The following is an 18,232-nucleotide window of genomic DNA, read 5'->3' as shown; positions in this document are numbered from 1 at the left end:
TTTTTAATGGATTCTGTTTGAGAACAGGAAAGATCAAGAGAGTTGTGCATCCAGTGTAGAAATGGTGAGCATATTGCACTGAGGGGGTGAAGGAACAGAGGAGCCTCAGTAGGTATCAATAATTTTCATGATCCATCTTGCGTAGGGATCAACTTCTGTGAAGAATCCTTCACTTCCCAGGGTGACACTTCCTCTTGCCCAAGACAAGATTCCATGCACTCTCCCACCACAGATGGCCGGGGCAGCGGAAACCTCCTGCCAGGGAAAGGAAATGGAAGGTCAATTTTACTTTGTCCTCATGGAACAAGAATTAATCCTAAAGCAGCACATTGTGGCAGTAGAAGTGTTTAATGGACTAGAATCATTTTTCTTGAGAAGTGACAACTCTCTCTTCACATCCATGTAGGTCTCACCTCTCTTAGTTTGAATCTGACCCAACCTGAGTGCAAGTAGGAGGAGAAAGGACAAATGGTTCTCCTCTAGCATTTCTCCCACTCTAAAAAGGGGGGAAGGGGAATTGATGATAAAGCCAGAGACTGAGGAGGAAGGGGAGGAGGCTCCAAGCCATCTGGATGAGTACCATTTGGTTTCCCCTGGGCACCTCTCCTCCTCATGGTCCCCTTGCTATCCGCCTGTCTGGGGAAAGGAAAGATACCTTATTTTCAGATAGGGTTTTTAGAGGTTGTCCTACACACATGATATTTGCTATCATTCTTTTGGCCTGAATGGTCTGGCAGTCATTGGAAGGAAGAATATATTGGTTTATCCAAGTCAGGATGTCAGGGTCAGTAACTGCGGGAAAGAGAAATGAAATCCAGGGTTACTCTTCTTCTCATAGATACCTGTGATCAGCCTCTATTTTGTAAATTTGTTAATCTCTGAGACTATTTACAGCGGGTGTCAGACCTTCCATCCTCCTTAGAGTTCCTTATTCAGTATCAGTGTGACAGAGCAGTGGATTTAGAGCATGAAGTGCACCTTACATCAGATGACATAAGATCTACAGTTCTCTCTGTACTGTGAATGACTTAGAAAGCTTTACAAACCCACAAGAAAATTATGGTAGTGAGAAGAGATAGACACAAAGCCATTGTCCCCCAGAAACCTTCATTTTTGGCACCACTTTGTTGCCTTTACATTTAATCATAAAGGAAAAAAAAACTACAATGTGTCTAAAACAGCTTTTTAATGAGATAATTTATAAATTCCCCTGTGAAGTCATAATGCTCATCTCACCCACAGCAATTGTTACTATGCTGTTAACCTCAGGATGCAAAAGTCTAACCAAGGCATTATATAATTTTAATCTCTGGCAGAGAGTAGCAAGGAGGAAGGAAACAAAAAATTGATCAGCACTTACTCAAGCTAAGTTACTTACAGAGCAGGACTTTTCTGGTCTATATCTAATCTACTATCTTAAAGCAGATTAGACCAGAAAGTATCAGGTCAGAAAAGAAAAGAGAAGAGCTATGTTCAGTTTTAAGTTTTTATGGAAATTGAATTTAAAGACACAGAGCAAGCTAGGTGGAAATAACCTAGTTACCTGGAATAATAAATTCTTAATGAATATAGGAAGCCTTGCACCAGAGAGCTTATGGAATTGGTTTGTCACTGTGATTCTGACATGGAGAGCCTATGTGATAAAAATTTGACTGTAGTTTTATTTTGTTTTCCAATGATATATAATAAATTAATTTTGTAAAATGTGATAGTTACTTCTCATAGGATTTACAAAGGATAAAATCGTAAAACTTCAATTAGTTCAGAAAATATATTCACTTAGATTTCCTGGAATGTTGCTCTTAAGTTGAAAATACCAAGAATGTGAAAGTTCCCAGTTTTTATTTTAGTTTTCACGAAACAGGCTGATCTAAAAGCCCCTACTTTTTGTTTTTACAGAATGTATAGATTGTTCTATAACCACCAGAGCAGTGTCTACACCTGATTAATAACCTGACGCAGACAATCAATGCAACTTTTTTAAGTCAGCCAATCACACTCCCCTCCCATGATATATGCTGGGGGCCAACCAACCAACAACAATCTCCACCAGGTGACCACACCTCTACACATGATGTCAACTCTCCATAAAAAGTGTCCCACAAACCCCCTATAAGCCCAGTCAGTGCTCTGCTCTGCTCCTGAGACCGTGTCTGCTCAGCATTGCTCTTTTTTCCATGATAAGCAAGAGGCTTAGCTGTGTGATTTCATGTCAGCTATGGAGTGGTGTTTCCAGCATCCTTTGACAATACTGAAAGAGAGTGTAATGCCAGTATAAGGCCCTGGCAGGAATCCCTCTAGGGTCAAGACATTAACTCATGGCAGGGATTTCCTTCAAGTCTATCCCTCCACATTTCCCCCAGCTCCAAAACTTTCTCAGCATGAAGAACACGGAGTCAAACCCTTACATTTTTTGTATTTACTCCAGGTCCAGGTGGGGATGAAGCAGGAGTCATTAAACGCCAAGGGTTCCATCGCTATGGCGATGGTCCCCACGTAGCTGTTGATGGCCGCAGGCTTAGACAGTTTTATCATCATCAGGTCGTTGGCCAGAGACTGTGCGTTGAATTCAGGGTGGGGCACGGTCATCAAGTAATTTCGTGTCTGCTCTTTCTCAGTTTTGATGTTGGGTTCATAAACTCCCAGTCGGATCTGAACACTTGGGAAGAAGAGAGGGCAGGGAGATGGAAAAGAACAGGGTCACAGAATGTCAGAACTCCAAAAAATGCCAGAGGTGACCTTCTCTGAGCATCTTAATTTTATCCCTTAGACCTGAGCCCTGAAGTGACCTGCTTTGGTCTGTAAAACAGTAATAACAATGGTTTACAGGATTGTTGTATTAGAGTCAATGTGTATGCATAAACCTGCTGTAGCATAACCTAGTTGTTTTCATGATGATGACGATAATTTGGATAATCGGAATGAACAGGTAACAGACGGCACCACAGTCCATTATTCCAGAGCTCTTTGCCTGTACCACACTGTCTCAAGCAACTCTTGGACAGGCATATTGGATCCTTTGTTTCTGGATATTCTCAGGCCCTTCCCAGCTCCTCTCAGGCCCACATCATGGTATTAACCACGGGCTGCCTACATTGATCGCAGATTCACAAGACACTGAGTAGTCTATCAGGACTCCCACTTACCAGTTTCCATTACATTTCCCAGACAAATTAGAACCCACCCTTTCCCATTGCCAAGAGTCCAGTCCACGCAACAGATACAAGAGCCACTGCCCACCAAATCCAGTTCATGCATTAGGTCCGGCTGAGAGAAGAACACCTGTTTCTCGCAGGGGATGGACCTTTCTGTATTTCCTCTGTGTTTCTCATAACACACAGAACAAGGCTTCAGTCTGTGTTTGGGTAAACCGCCCTGAGCAACCAGATGGCTGAGAGTTCTGAGTCTGAAATGGCCCTTATACCCCTGAAACTCTCTGTCCCAGTCATACAACACAGGCTCACACACAACACAGACACTGAGGTTTGCAAGGGACAGCATCATTGTGTGCAGGGCCCCCTGCCTCGCTCCTATTGCCTGCTATCACAGGGCTTCTGCCTAACGCTACAGCCTCAGCCTGTGAACACCCATCCCTACTCATTACACTCACTCAACCCTGGTCTCTTGGTTTGCCAATCACTCAGTCATCTTTATCACTTTGGGGACTCCAGGCATTCCATTCCCCCTGCCTGGAATTTTCCCCAGGATGTATTTACTTGGTTGTCTCCTCCTCTTCCTGTTGGTCGCATGTCTTCAAACAGGCCTGACACCATCACCCTAACTAAAGTAGACACCTTGTGTCGTTCTTGTGTATTACAGCGTGCCACCCTCTCTGTTTCATTTTGGACCATTTATTTGTTTTGGCTTACTTCCTCTACCAGAATCTAAGCTCCCTGTGGGAAAACTAATTTCCATCTTGTTCCCTTGCTCTTTTTTCAGTGCTTTTCAATAAATATGTTAAATGAATGAATATTATTTCCTCTCCATGAGAAAGGGTCTCTTGATAGCTTCCTAGTCATCTCTTAAACCACCCAAAATGTGCATTATTTTTCCCATTGTGGGGAAGATCCTCTTTCTTTCTGGGTCTTCTGATTCCCTACGATCCCTTTAGAATATGCTGGGACACCTCACCAGACCTCCTTTTGTTTAAACAGATTCACCCTGGCTCCCAAGAGCGAAGGGGTACTTACGGTAAGGGGCAGTGAGCAGCGGTCAGCACCCACTCAGGGTGGATGAGACACCCCACGCAGGGTTCTGGGATGGACTGCAGATAGACCATGTAAGGAATGGTATAATCTTCTGGGAAGTTCAGCTTATTAGTTTCAAAACCTTTGGCCAGAATGACTCCTAAAATCAACACTAGAAAGAGAGAAAGAGTGAGAGTTGTAATTTTTTCTACCTGAGGTTTTCAAAGATAATATCGAAGTCTTCAAATTATTAAAAAATTTTTTTTAATTCAAAGAGGAATCATGTATGTCACCCAAGCTATACAGATTAAGAAAATCGACACATCTTTGCTTGAGATGGAAGTATATTAAAGTTCTGTGAAAACTAACGCACAGGCTTATCTGAGGCTGATCATAAACCCTGATTGGCTGTGCTGGATATTATAAAAAATTTTAAAAAGAATCATTGCTTTAAAAACATTATTTTAAATTAACTTTTGCCTGGAATGAAAGTAAAAAGTTAAATATCACCTGACTTTGGTGCTGAAAGGAATGGAAGAGCTCAGGGTAGGGCCATGAGCACTCCAGAGCCCCTGACCCAGCCCACCTTCCTCCCCTATACTCCCTTCTCCAAAGTCCATCTGCCCAGAGAAAGGGAAGGTACACTTTTCCCAGGTCTGTCCAGGAGTAGTGGCAACCCAGGAAATCACACATGCAAGAGTCTTGGGAAAGTGTAGGGCACTTACAGTGACACATCCCAGCATGCTCATGGGCCTCGGAGAAGCTTAGAGAGAGTGATGATGGGGTGAGTTGTGCATCAGGAGTGGTTCCTTTTGTTTCCATCAACAGTTAATTGAAGGAAATGCCCGCCACCCCATCTCTCTTCAGTTGTGGTTTGCTACTTCCCTTTCTGACCCTTCCAAAGACCACCCTGTCTCTCCCTAGGCACCGGACTCACCAGCCGTGCTCACGAGCATGAAGATGAGATAGCCCTTCATGTCAGGTCGGGATCTCGCCCGGAGCAGACAAGTCAGATAAAGCCTTCAGCTGTCTCAATCTTTGGTCCTAGTGTTCTTGGCAAGAACAGCTTGGGGAGAAATACTAATTGTGGGGTGCAGGGTGTAGGGGAAAAGCAAGACTCTTCTAGCAGTCTTCAAATGATTCCTTATCAAAACCCAGTTGTATAAGGCATAGCTGGGAGCTGCCTCTGATGAGAGTAAGAGGAAAGGACAGACCACGTCCAGCCCCTGGTGCCTCTTGTCTGATCCTGAAAGTCTCAGGAGTCCTAATGTACCTGCTGACTGTTTCCTCCCCTCTCTGTGACACCATCTTTTTTTTGTCCCCTCCTTCATTTGTGACTGTGAACCTCTCTCCCTGACCTCACTTGCCATCTCCTATTTCCCCAAGAGTCGGTCCCTCTGCCTCTCTCAGGGAGTCATCAAACATTGGAGTATAAAATAAATTTAACAAATCATCTTTCCCTCCTCATTTTTGTGACAAGGAAGCTGTGGTCCTCATAGCAGTTAGCGGCAAAGTCAGGACTTGGAACTGAGTCTCCAGATTTCCTCTGATGTGTTGAACTCTACCTGAACCCTGGGCTCCCAGAAAACAGCAGTGGGTGAAAAATCCCTAGGAATCCTGTATCCTGGGAAGTGGCTTAGCACAGAGAATTACCCTTCCCCACATAAATGAGAACAGACCTCCCACTCTTTCTCATGGCGCCCTTGAGGTTTTAGGTGACTCCTTAGTTAACCTGTCACAAGACCTTTCCCCTTTTGCCTAAACCCACTGACATGGCCAAAAACACGTACCTTCCAGCTCCCCATTCTCTTTTCTCGTCAATGATTAGCCGAACTTAGAACTGTCTTCCCCCTGAAACTAGCTACATCGAGAGATAAACACTTCCTGTTCTGCTGACTGAGAATCCCTCTGATTGCAGAACAGCTTCCACTGCCAACCCCCCACCTGCAGCTGGTCTGTTTCTCCTGTAAAGGCCCTAAGGCAAAGCCAGCCTGCTGAGACCCTCTGATCTTTGGATCTGGGATGCTCTTCTTATTACAATAGCCTGAGTAAAATCAATCTCCCTTTCCATTCAGTGTTTGTCTCTGATTCTCAGCACTCTTTCCAGTGCGCCCCACTCCTTTTTATGAGTTGGCCTCATGTGATAACGTTCTGAGGTGAGCAATAGTGGGTTCAGCCAGGAATACTGGTCGATGGTTTTCTTTTCTTGTAGTGTCCTCTGGCTTTGGTATCAGGGTAACGGGGCCTTTTAGAATGAGTTTGGAAGTGCTCTCTCTTCAGTTTTTAGAGGAGTTTGAAAGGGGTTGGTGTTCATTCTTCAAATGTTTGGTAGAATTCACCAGTGAAGCTATCTGGTCCTGGGGTTTCCTCTGTTGAGAGGTTTTTGATTACTGACTTAGTCTCTTTACTCATTATTGGTCTGTTCTGATTTTCTATTCATAAAGCGTTTAGAGCAGTGAGTTCTAATGGTAAATAGTGAATGCTATGTAACTGCTTGTTAAGTAAAATGACTATAACCTTAGGATCCTCAAATTTTCCAGGCTTCTGGGGACACCTTTTTATCTTTATGTCCAAATATTGCTGTAAGTCCTTAAATCTTTGTAACATTTCCATGTTTATTAATAGCAGTGAAGGGCATGGACCCAGGAGTCAAGATCTTAGGGTTCAATTCCTGGCTTCAGGACTTTCTAGTTGCCTTATCCTGAGAAAAAAAAATTTAATCTCTTTAAGCCTCAGTATTCTAATCTGTAAAATGAAAGAAATATTAGTGCCTACCTCATAGGATAGCTGTGAGGATTAAATATTATTTAAGCATAATTAAATATTATTTGTGCATAAGCATAGTGTGTGACACCTAGAAGATACTTAATAAATACTAGTTATAATTATTATTACATTTTTTGCACCTTTGCATAAATGAGAAATGAGTCCTGAGGACTTAGGAGAAGCAAACCTTAAGTATGTTTCTGGTCCACAGAATTGTGTATCTTGGCTCCAGCAGAGTCCTGGACCATAGTGCTGCCCGGAGTCAGGGATTCAGAATTACTGAGCCCCCTGTGGGTTTCACATCTCCCCAGTCCAATACAGCTTCCTCTACTGAGAAGAATTACCACCCCCTCCAGTTCTCACCATGTCTGACTTGTGACATCCAGTGACAAACGTGAGACTTAGAAAAGATGTGGGATTCTCCTTGAAGATGAGGATGGATGAAGAGATTTTGGTAAGGTGATAAGGACTAATACTAAATTTTGTAAACTAAACTGTCTGGAAATTTCATTAAAAATAAACGTTATTTTTAATGTAAAGTCTATCACATGTTTATTGAGAAAAATCCAGAAAAAGAACATCAGAAATAGGAAACAGTTACAATGAAAACTCACTAATTTAACTCATTTGGAGTTGTCCGCTATTAGTATGTCACACACGGCAACACTATATTTTTTGCTCTGCCCATTCTCTATAATTTCCCCTCACACATGCAAAAAGTTAATAATTCTTTAAGACTTTAGAGCAGTTTCAAGTTCACAGCAAAACTGAGAGAAAGGTGCAAGGATTTCCCATATACCTCATCCCCCTACACGTGCATAGGTTCCCCCATTACCAGCGTCCTCCATCAGATGTTACATTTGTTACAGCTGATGAACCTACACTGGCACATTATTGTCATCTAAAGTCCATAGGTAACCCTAGGGCTCACTCTTGGTGCTATACACTCTATGGGTTTAGACAAATGTATGATGACATCGTAACAGCATCATACTGAGTGTGGTACTGGTATCATTTAATAGTGTCATCACTGTCCCCCCGAATCCTCTGAGCTCTGCCTGTTCATTCTTCCCACCACTCCGAACCCCTGGAAACCACTGATCTTTTTGTTGCCTTTATAGTTTTGCCTTTTCCAAGAATGTCATCCAGTTGGAATCATACAATACGTAGCCTTTTCAGATTAGCTTTTTCCAGTTACTAATGTGCGTTTAAGTTCCCTCCACGTCTTTTCATCACTTGATAGTATCTTTTTAGCGCCGAATAACTTTCCATTGTTTGTATATACCACTGTTTATTTATCTTTCCGTCTATAGGAGAACGTCTTGGTGGCTTCCACGTTTTGTTAATTATAAATAAAGCTGCTATAAACATCCATGTGCAGGTTTTTGTGTAGAGATACATTTTCAACTCCTTTTGTAAATGCCAAAGAGTGTGATTGCTGTACTATACAGTAAGAATATATTTAGGAAGTTTCTTTTTTTTTTCTTTTTTTCAAAAATTGAAGTATAGTCAGTTCACAATGTTGTATCAGTGTCTGGTATACAGTGTAATAGTTAAGTTATATATATGCATGTGTATATTCATTTTCATATTCTTTTTCATTATAGGTTACTACAAGATATTGAATATAGTTCCCTGTGCTGTACAGTATAAACTTGTTGTTTATCTATTTTATATATAGTAATTAGTATCTGCAAATCTTGAACTCCCAATTTATCCACTTAGACTGAGCTAGTCAGAATAAATGAATATTTTTAAGACTAGTGACTTTTGTAACTGTATCCTTTCAACAAGACAGACACTCTGAATTGACTTTTAAAAATAAGACCAAGTTAATATTAAGACAGTAAATATCTTTATTTTTAAAGATCTTTTAAAATTTGATTTTAATACTAAAGTTACTTGCCATAAGAGATAAATGATTAGAATATTTTTTCATTTAAATGATGAATTAAATACGATTTCTAGGGAAAAAAGAGGCTTCTATTTGTCTTATTAAAGCAAATTTTCTTAGATAAATTCATCTGGAGCATTCCTTGAAATTCTTTGCTTGTTAATGGGAAAACTGACAAATAGATTATGGACTATAGCAGTTTGAAGTAAAGTTACTTCTGTCCAGCTTGTGCATCCCACAGGAAAAAAAAATATTTACATAAGTAGTAAAGCTTCCAAGTGCAAACATTGCTTCTCTTTACATAGCTATCAAAGTTCATAACCATGAAGTTGACAGTTGACACCATCTTCTCAGAGTTTTCAGGTGTAAGAGATAAATAAATTAATCTGTTACTATAATAAGGCATACCAAGCAAAAAACAAAAAACAAACAAACAAAAAAACCTCTTTGTTTCTATGCATTTGCTCCTAATCTTAGATTGTTACCTCTTTGCCTTATTTTTGCTACAAAATATCATGTCTCCCTGGATTTTATTGAATCATAAATTAGGTGTTTATTTGTAGTAAGTATATCTTGGTGAGAGAGACCTCCTCTGATTCTGCAAAGTGGGTTTTTACTTTACACTCTATCTTGCTGTCATAGGTCTTTTTGCTTTTCGGTCATCCATCCCTCAGTCTGGTTTGCTTTTCCTGTGGCATTTGCATTGATTAGCATTATATCCAATAGCCTCTATTTATTTGTTCTCTGTTTACCCAGTCAGAAGGGATATACCAGGAAGGCAGGGTTTTAACTGATTTCCTCCTTTCTGTACCTTTAGTGCATAAAACACTGGTAGGCATGTAATAGGCCCTCAGTAAGTATTTGTTGAGTAAGTGATTGGATAAATGAATGGAATAGTTACATTGTCTCCACTGTATGACATACCAGGTTTATTTAATAACCTTCTATTAATGAGTATTTGAGTTACTTCTGGATTTTCAGTGTTAGGTAGATATCAATAAGCATCCTTGATTACTCTAGTGGAGATCACAGCTACCTCCTTATCATTTACTCCTCCTCCTGATAGGCAACCTTATAATTACTCAGTCAACCAAGCATGTACAAGTAGGCCAAGCTTATTACAAAATAAAAAGTCTACCTCACACTCTGACGGTATGCCGCATAACTTAATTGTAAGTTAATCAGCATAATCCCCTTCGATTACTGGCTCAGGGATAAGCAAGGCACCAAATTCAGTTAAGGAGATACAATATGGTGTTTAACAGGAAAGAAAAAGCTTCTCTCTCCCTAGATACAGGCAAGGGAGAGTGCCGCCCTGAGAGCCATTTTGATCGCAAGGGTAAAGCCTTGCGATCAAGATCACAGTAATGCATTACTGTGATTGAATGGAATCTTTAACTAAACATTTCTTGAATTGCTGAATCAAACTATCCTTGAAGTCCTCACTATATCTAAGCTTCCACTAGCGCACTTTTGAATATATTTGAAACGTACGAGTTGGACATTCTGTTCCTTGCAGCTGAATGACTCCTAAAGGATACACGTGCATTAATACATTTTTTTGCCTTTGTTTTTATATGCACATTTTAATAAAGTAGAATTGCACAAGTTAAGTTACTGCGCCAAAGAGCACAGAGAATTTACGTTTTAATATAAATTCACAAATTGTGAAGATTTATATTTTAAAAAAAATAAGAGATAGAAAATGCCAAAATATGCTGAAAAGGGACTGTTGGATGGCATCAAGAAAAATGATGTATTTGTCCTTTTCATACTTTATTTTGGTGCTTTCCTGATCTCTCATCTTTTATATATCCCACTTGTCAGGTCTCTGAATCTTCCCTCTACCTCGAGGTGAGTAGGGGTATATTTGTAGTGGTAAGGCGTGGGTTAGAAAGACATTTCAGAGGGAACAGAGAAATCTTTAAACTTGTTTGTTTCTGTAGAGAAGCCTGAGGTGTTTAGTTAAGGTAGATCCAAGGTAACATTTTTAAAAAGAGGAATTATATGCGAAATTATTTTAGGCCATGTGGAACATAACAGCAATTCAATAACAACTAAGGAAATACACAGGATAGGTTAGCTATGACCAAAGGATTTGTGCTCCGTCCTTGTGGCATTGATAACGCAATGCTAAGGGCTCAGGATGGCTCCCTACAAAAGTGCCACCCAGAGTAACAGAGGGATAGGAAATTGGTAATAGGAGAACATATCTTCCCATATCTTCCTTTTCTAAGATACCTGTTATGGACTGCACATTTGTGTCCCCCACCCCCCAAATTCATACATTCAAATTCTAAACCTCAAGGAAATGGTTTTAGGAGGTAGGTCCCTTGGAAGCTTTAGATGAGGTCATAAAGGGGGAGGGGCCCATGAGGGAGTTAGTGGTTTTATAAGAGGAAGATCCCAGAGCTAGTTCCCTGAGCCATGTGAGGACACAGCAAGAAGGCAGCTGTCTACAACCAGGAAGTGAGCCCCCACGACCTCCTGCATCACCTTGATCTTGGACTTTCCAGCTTCAAAAACTGTGAGAAATTAATGTTTGTGGTTTAAGCCATCCTGTCTGAGGTTTTTTCTGTTACAGAGCCCCAGCTGACCAAACAATACCCAACCTTCATCTTATCACCTTATCTTTCTTTCTTGATTAATACCAAATACACACAGGAATCATGTATTGGAACTTGTACCTCAAATCAATCCCTGGGTGATCCGAGGAACAACAGAGATGGAGGGGAGCAATGTTGAAGAACTAAAACAGCGGGTCTGTGGTGAATATTGGCGTAGGACTGAAGAGAACAGAAAGCACCCCTGTAGCCAAGACTTTTATGACGTCAGGATAATAGATCTATTTTCGGCAAACTTATCTGCATTTGTCACTTTTTTTAGCTTATAGTTCAAATTAGTAATACTTTGGGCTGGGGTTTAGGGAGTGTGGTGTTCGGAAAAGGGCACAGATTACTTGCAGAAATCATGCCAGCTATAGAAATAAAAATCCAGGTGGAAAATAAGAAATATCTTGGAGAACACAACACATAGGTAGAAGAAACTTTGGAAAATACAGGGAATCTGTGATTTAAAACATTATCTAGACTTTCTATTGTCTGGCCTCACAGATTCCAGGTAGATTAGAGACAAAGGGGGAGCAGGGGGTCACAGCAGTACAGAGCACTGAGGTCTCACCTCTGCTTCACTAGGAACCAGGTGAATGACTCTGGACAGTTGATTTTAACGTTCTGTCACTTTAGTGTCACTCTCTGTGTAAAACTGTGACGGTAACAGTGACCCCTAACCATATTCATATTTATATCCTCAACACCCACACAGAGTCTGGCATATAGCATGTGACTAGCCATTTATTTTGCTCAGTTTGAATGAATGACTAAATAACCTTTCAAATTCCATCTTTATAGAACAGTTCAGTTCTATGTTCACCCTCTTCTCAGCAGCCACATTAAAAAGAAAGTACATTAAAAACCAAGTAAGGATACTTGGGACATATTTGTACAGGAAAAAGCATTTTTATTTAGATACCACTTTGAGGATGGGAGGAAGGTGGAGCTGACTAGCAGGGAGGGTCATGAAGAGATGAAGCTGTTTAGTAGGAAGAGATGGTCTGCCGAATCCAGCTCACGTAGTTGCAGACCTTGGTGTAGACACCAGGCTTGCCTTTCACAGCGCAGCCGTAGCCCCAGGACACAATACCCTGGAGCTTTCCATTGCAGACCACAGGGCCGCCAGAGTCACCCTGAGCAAGAGGGAAGAGCCAGTTAGAACCCTCAACTATGCCCAGATGGGACAAAGGCTCCAGGATGTCCCTCCTCTATCCTGGGACCACCTTCCCAGGCTGCTGATCCTCCACGAAGCCCTGCGCCTTCCCCGGAAATCCAACCCTCAGCCTCTATACTGTATCCCTAGCCTTTCTCCTCCCTCCTTCTAGCTCCCCTCGGTCCTCACTCACAGGCCTGTAGGGCCAAGAAGAGGTGAGGACTGGGTAGGACAATGCTGCCCAGTTAGCCCTGCTCCTTCCAGAGGTTCCTTCTACCATATCCCTCTGCAGAGGGCGTCCGGATGTACTGTTTGCACATGATTGTCTGTGTATCTTTCTAGCCTGAACCCTAGGCATAAATATGTCCAGAAGAAAATCGATCGTTTCTGCCAGATCGATCGCTCAGAGAGAGCTGTTGAATCTTCTGTTTTGCAAAAGGGAAGGATGGCGGAGATACTGTGAGGCTGAGCTGGAAGGAGAAGGCGTGCAAAGGAACGAACCTGGCAGGAGTCCTTCCCACCCTCCAGGAAGCCCACGCAGATCATGTTGCTGGTGATCTGGCCTGGGTAGGCGCTGCTGCAGGCGCTGTTCGACAGGATGGGAGCGTTCAGACACTGCAGCAGGTCAGGGGTGCTGGCTGTTGGGGGCCAGAGTGAAGAGCGAAGAGGATTACTGCTAGGATCCTGGAAACTTCTTTCTCAGTCTCGTTGCCCTCTCTTCCCAATACCGCCACTCCCTCTCTCAGATTGCCAGGAGCTTCTATTTTGGAAGAACAACTTTTATCTGGAGGTCCTTCCAAACGTGTTCATCAACAACCTGTTCTCTCTCTGACACTAGCATCAGTGACCACAGACCGCAGATCTGCAGACTTTGCTTCTCAAGCAGGTCTATAGTTCGGGAAGTCCCAAATCCCTTAGCCTCTGTTCCTTTTACCTCCTCAGATTTTGTTCGGTTATCTGCAAATCATGAACCACACTTCAGCTGCATACCCGGCAGCTTTATCATGCTTGCTTTTTGCTGTGTTGGCAAGCAGAGGAATCTTATGCATCTCAGTTAGTATTCTCTAAGGCTCCATAGGACCACACTATCCTCTGTGAACATGGCCTTGAGCGACCAATGGGATGAACTGCCCCTAAACATGTTCTTCACCTTAGTGCTTCTGTTCCGGGGGAGACTTACAGCCACTGCTTTTGGTGTTGCCCCAGCCAGAGATGAGACACTTGGTCCCAGCAGATGCACAAGACGTTGGTAGAGAGATACTGGCTACTCGAGAGTTGAGAGTGGCAGCAGTCTTCAGTTTAATCAGCATGATGTCGTTGTCCAGGGTATTTGAGTTGTAACTGGGGTGTCTGATGATCTTGGACGCACTAATGAATTGCTCATTGCCCTCCACGACGTTGATGTTGTATTCTCCCAGACGCACCTGTATGGAGCTGGACAAAGGAATGAAAGTTCTCTAGGTACCCAAGTTGAGCTCCTTCCCCTCCCAGTACACCCCGGTCATGGGCACAAGCACCGACACCTGCCCCTTGACGCACTCTCACACACAGGCCATCGTGCACTTAAGGGAGTCCTACCCGACACGGTGCAGGCTAGAGGAGTCCTTAGGAAGGTGTCGCTACAAGCATAGATTCAACCCAACATCTTGTGAGCGTGTCAGGTATAGGAATAGCGACCAAATGATGCCAACAGAACAGCGGGTGACGAGATGGGAACTGGTAGTGGTGATCAGACAGCACCTGCCATTTCTCCTCTGGTGGGGCTTACCAGTCATTGCAGGGAGGTGTGGCAGGACTCAGAGATGCAACAGAATTACCAGGGGAGCAGAATGCGCTGTGCCTGTTTTAAGTTGTACCAGAAGTTTTCTGTGTTCTGTGACTTCCATGTGCCATTTTTCCTGCTTGATCTCCGATTAGTGGTCTTGAGATAGTTCTAGGTATAATTCATCACTCACTATTTCCCCTCCCAGGATTATATTGCCGTGATTTGGAAGGAAGTCAGGGCACTCTGAGGGTGTCTGAGGGGGAAAGTCCCTCAGTGCTTAAAACGTCTCGGGGAATAATGAGGTTTTAGACTCTGAACGCTCACCCCTCGAGCATATCCTGTAAGTTACCCTGATTGCACTTTGGCAGGACTTGGGGCTGGCTCGAGCCCAGAGGACGGGGCTGTGAGTGCTGGTTACTTACGACTTGTAGCAGTGAGCAGCGGACACCACCCACTGGCTGTTGATGAGGGAGCCCCCGCAGAAGTGGTAGCCGGAGTTCAGGGACACCTGGTAGGGGACGGAATTCTCCGCACAGGTGTAGCCCCCGACGATCTTGTCATCGTCGTCAATGGGGACAGCAACTGACAGAGAAAAGTTGGAAGCTATCTGTACAACAGCTCTGTTGTGGAATCCCTACCCACCACCAAGTTTTTGCAGATCAACCAGGAAAGGATAAGTGATGTTTCCATGTCACGCATAATCTGTAACACATAGTCTACTTGCTATGCCTGTCTAATTTTTAGTTTTATGCTTTAAATTTGATGAATAGACTGATTTTCACATATGCTACACACACACACACACACACACACACACACACACACACACACACACACAATCAGAGACTCCTTACATGATAAATGCCTTAAAGCCCACTACCTGAGGATATGAAGAATACGTTTTACCCAAAACCCTGCTGAGCAGACATTTAAGTATGTGGTCAATGAAGCTCTGCAGGAACCATCAGTATGTTTATTTGTAGATTTCAGTGTGGGATAAATACCACATGAGGTAACAGGAAGGGAGCTTTAGAAGCTACCTGAGAATGTTGTAGCCTGGGATAAAATGGAGAGTTTTGTACTTTTGTTCTCCTAACCTCTTCCTGGTTCTTGCCTAAAATGCTCACTAAATAATCGAATAGAACTTTGTAAGTTTTCCCTCTCCAGTCTTTCCCCTTATCCCAATATCTCTCCAACATTTTGAATTTATTCAGCACTGTGAAGTCTGGAGTATTGATTTATTGTAATTTCTATGAACATCAAATGCCTAGGATTATACTATATGTGCCCTATTGTTCATGTATTTTTAAAGTAATTTAGGGAAAGTCATTTCCTGGTATATAAATAGGTGTATTGAATTTATAACTACGCAGTTTGGGAAGATTCAGTAGTAAGTTTGAGTTGCATACAACTGAGTAGCTTGAAAACAGAAAGAGTCATTTGTCTATTTCTTTTCACCATTGCAAGAGGTGTTATCTCACACTAGCGAGATTTCCTTACTGATGATGTGGTATAACCGAGTCCATAGCTTTTATTCATGAAAAATAGAGTATCTTTGCCTGTTAAGGTCCCTGTTAAGATGCCCTTTAGTATAGAGGAGACTCAGGTTCTCATTCTCACAGCTTCTTCTAGAAGCAAAAAATAGTCATTAGTCTTACTAATTATTAACTCCATATCCTTAGAAAGGCCAAAGCAACATTTCCTTAACTTTGCCTATCCCTTCCTCTTCTCTTTCTTCAGAGATTGTACCTGAATTTTAGGGAAATTCTATCTCTTAATACTTCCTATACTGATTGCCCCTTTCTCACCATAATCTCTAATAAGTGAGATTTCATTATCTACAGACGTATTTGCTATACACTGTCGTTTCAACGTCTTAAGCTCCTGAGTGCAGAGATTATATTCAGCATTCATTGTTGTCTTCAGAGTAGAAAGTCCAACTTAAATACATGACAGAGACCTATCGCCCTCTCAGTAACAAGACTCACCAGCGGCTCCCAGGAGAGCAAGAAAGATGAAGGTCTTCATGTTTGCTCACTGGATCTGGGCTGGGGGTTAGGTTGAAGGGTTTCCCTCCACCGCTATTTATACGTCCAGGTTTGTCATTGACACCCATGGCCACAGGTGCCAGGAATGCGATTTCACTGGAAACTCACAAATCCAAATTTAGAATTCAGTTCTGTGCCAAACTGGAGATAATTTAGCATCCAATTTAAACATCCACCTTTGTTCATTTTTCCAGAAGGTTATGGGAATGGAAGAAATGAACCCACCTGGCAGGCCCTGTTCCCCGTAACAGCAAAGTAAGTTGGAGGAAGGTCACAAACAGAGCTACAGGTGTCTTGCTTCTCAGACAAAAATTGTAGGTTCTTGGTTGTCTCAAGTGTGAACTTTTATCCTGAAAACTATCTTGTAGCTACACCCAGATCTTTAAGTAACATTGGCTCCTTCACTATCGTAAATCTGTCTTATTGTAGGTCTGGCCTTATATACCTATGTTAACCTTTCACTATTAATAGGAACACTTTTTCCTCTGAGAAAAAGAAAATCTTTCTGATTTGAAACCACAATAGATCAAAGAAGGAAAGAGAAAGAATGAGGATAACTTATGTTTGTTTGGAACTTACTATTTAATAGGCATAGTCTCAATACTTTGCCTATGTTACTTTAATAAATCCCAAAGCAAACCTACAAGATACCTATCATTGTTCCCACTTTACAGATGGGAAATCTGAGGCACACAAAGGTATAAGGGACTTTACCAATCACACAGTAAGTACATGGTAGGGTCTGAATTCCAACCCAGGATGTCTGGCTTCAGTGTCTGTGCTCTTAACCGCTGTATATAACACCTCCCTAGTCAGCGCATCAAAATCTGGAGACCAAGGCAATACAGAATTCTTGCCCAGTGAAAAGACAGCAAGGATTTATCGAGTGCTTACTGTATCTCAGACAGTTCATCAGGATTTCCACATATTAACTCATTAATTCCTTACAAATAACTTTATAAGTGTGCTCAAATGTGTGCCATTTTATGATGGAGAGGTTGAGGCTTAGAGAAGGTGATTTGCTCAAAGTTTCATAGCTCTAGATGTTCAATACAGGGTTCAAACACAAGCAAACTCACTTCAGGGTCCATGCCCTCCACTGTGATTCCATAAATATAATAGAGGAATGATGAAATAAAATTTGTATTTTCAGGCAGGACAAGAAAAATTAAACACAAATTTCTCCCTGTGTCACTTTGGGCCTCCTTCCTCCCTCTTAATATGCGGTGTGCATGTGCATTTCACATTAACCAGACCTCCTCAAAGATAGGAGTACCTATTTGGCAGTAAAGATCATTTTTTTCCCTTTTTTCCTGAAATTAGCTGTGTAACTTCTTCAAAGTTCTTTCCCAGCTCTGTAGGGGATCATGGTGACTTGCTGCTCGCTTTTGTACATGTTTACCTGGACAATGTATGCTTGGTGAACTTTACATGAAATAACACTGTATTATTTTGATGTATGATCCTGTGTCTCAAAATGTATTTGACTGTGCCCTTGACTTCTAATAGGTGAAACAGTTCTCAAACCTTAGTTCTGAGGGTCTGTTTCATGTGTTGTAATCCTCAGGTTGGCTCAAATAAAATTTCCCTTTTCCCCTTAATTTGATTGCTAATTGAATTTTCATCGACAGGAGAAAATTCAGAACTGTACCAAATTAAGGGATGATTACAAGTAGCATATGGAATTCTGAAAAATCCAAGAAATGGATTTCTGGAACAAGAAGTGTCATAATTAATGGGGTATGGCTGAAGTATCCAGAATAAGTGAATCTCAATGAGAACTAACCTCTTGCTAGATACATGCAGA

The 18,232-nt window shown here is 41.9% G+C and overlaps 2 protein-coding genes across 2 annotated transcripts; both read right to left on the bottom strand.

Moving 5' to 3' along the window:
• Window positions 1-4,339, bottom strand: LOC105097333 (probable inactive serine protease 58). The gene is made up of 4 exons (XM_010989862.3): window positions 4,191-4,339; window positions 2,409-2,659; window positions 656-792; window positions 1-255 (listed from the first exon to the last, which is right to left on the bottom strand). Exons 1-4 carry the CDS (start codon window positions 4,277-4,279, stop codon window positions 106-108), a joined length of 627 nt encoding a protein of 208 aa, XP_010988164.3. The 5' UTR covers window positions 4,280-4,339; the 3' UTR covers window positions 1-105.
• An 8,043-nt stretch (window positions 4,340-12,382) lies between these two features.
• Window positions 12,383-16,431, bottom strand: LOC105106781 (serine protease 1). Its single transcript, XM_064487780.1, has 5 exons — window positions 16,366-16,431; window positions 14,800-14,959; window positions 13,793-14,046; window positions 13,114-13,250; window positions 12,383-12,592 (listed from the first exon to the last, which is right to left on the bottom strand). Exons 1-5 carry the CDS (start codon window positions 16,403-16,405, stop codon window positions 12,443-12,445), a joined length of 741 nt encoding a protein of 246 aa, XP_064343850.1. The 5' UTR covers window positions 16,406-16,431; the 3' UTR covers window positions 12,383-12,442.
• Window positions 16,432-18,232: the final 1,801 nt, after the last annotated feature.

Source organism: Camelus dromedarius, chromosome 7 (genome assembly GCF_036321535.1).
Source record: "Camelus dromedarius isolate mCamDro1 chromosome 7, mCamDro1.pat, whole genome shotgun sequence".
Classification (NCBI taxonomy): Eukaryota; Metazoa; Chordata; class Mammalia; order Artiodactyla; family Camelidae; genus Camelus; species Camelus dromedarius.
Note: the sequence above shows the minus strand (reverse complement) of the source record. Positions and strands in the feature narration are given on the sequence as shown.

What these genes read in the sequence shown, in the direction of transcription:
- LOC105097333 (XM_010989862.3), bottom strand. Translation starts at nt 4,279, where the DNA reads ATGGTCTATCTGCAGTCCATCCCAGAACCCTGCGTGGGGTGTCTCATC. An exon ending in GCTGCTCACTGCCCCTTACC is followed by an intron (nt 2,660 to 4,190) that starts GTAAGTACCCCT and finishes CTTCTTCCCAAG; the next exon opens with TGTTCAGATCCGACTGGGAG. An exon ending in CTGGAGTAAATACAAAAAAT is followed by an intron (nt 793 to 2,408) that starts GTAAGGGTTTGA and finishes TCTTTCCCGCAG; the next exon opens with TTACTGACCCTGACATCCTG.
- LOC105106781 (XM_064487780.1), bottom strand. Translation starts at nt 16,405, where the DNA reads ATGAAGACCTTCATCTTTCTTGCTCTCCTGGGAGCCGCTG. An exon ending in TGCTCTCCTGGGAGCCGCTG is followed by an intron (nt 14,960 to 16,365) that starts GTGAGTCTTGTT and finishes TTTCTCTGTCAG; the next exon opens with TTGCTGTCCCCATTGACGAC. An exon ending in GTGGGAAGGACTCCTGCCAG is followed by an intron (nt 12,593 to 13,113) that starts GTTCGTTCCTTT and finishes CCTCTTGCTCAG; the next exon opens with GGTGACTCTGGCGGCCCTGT.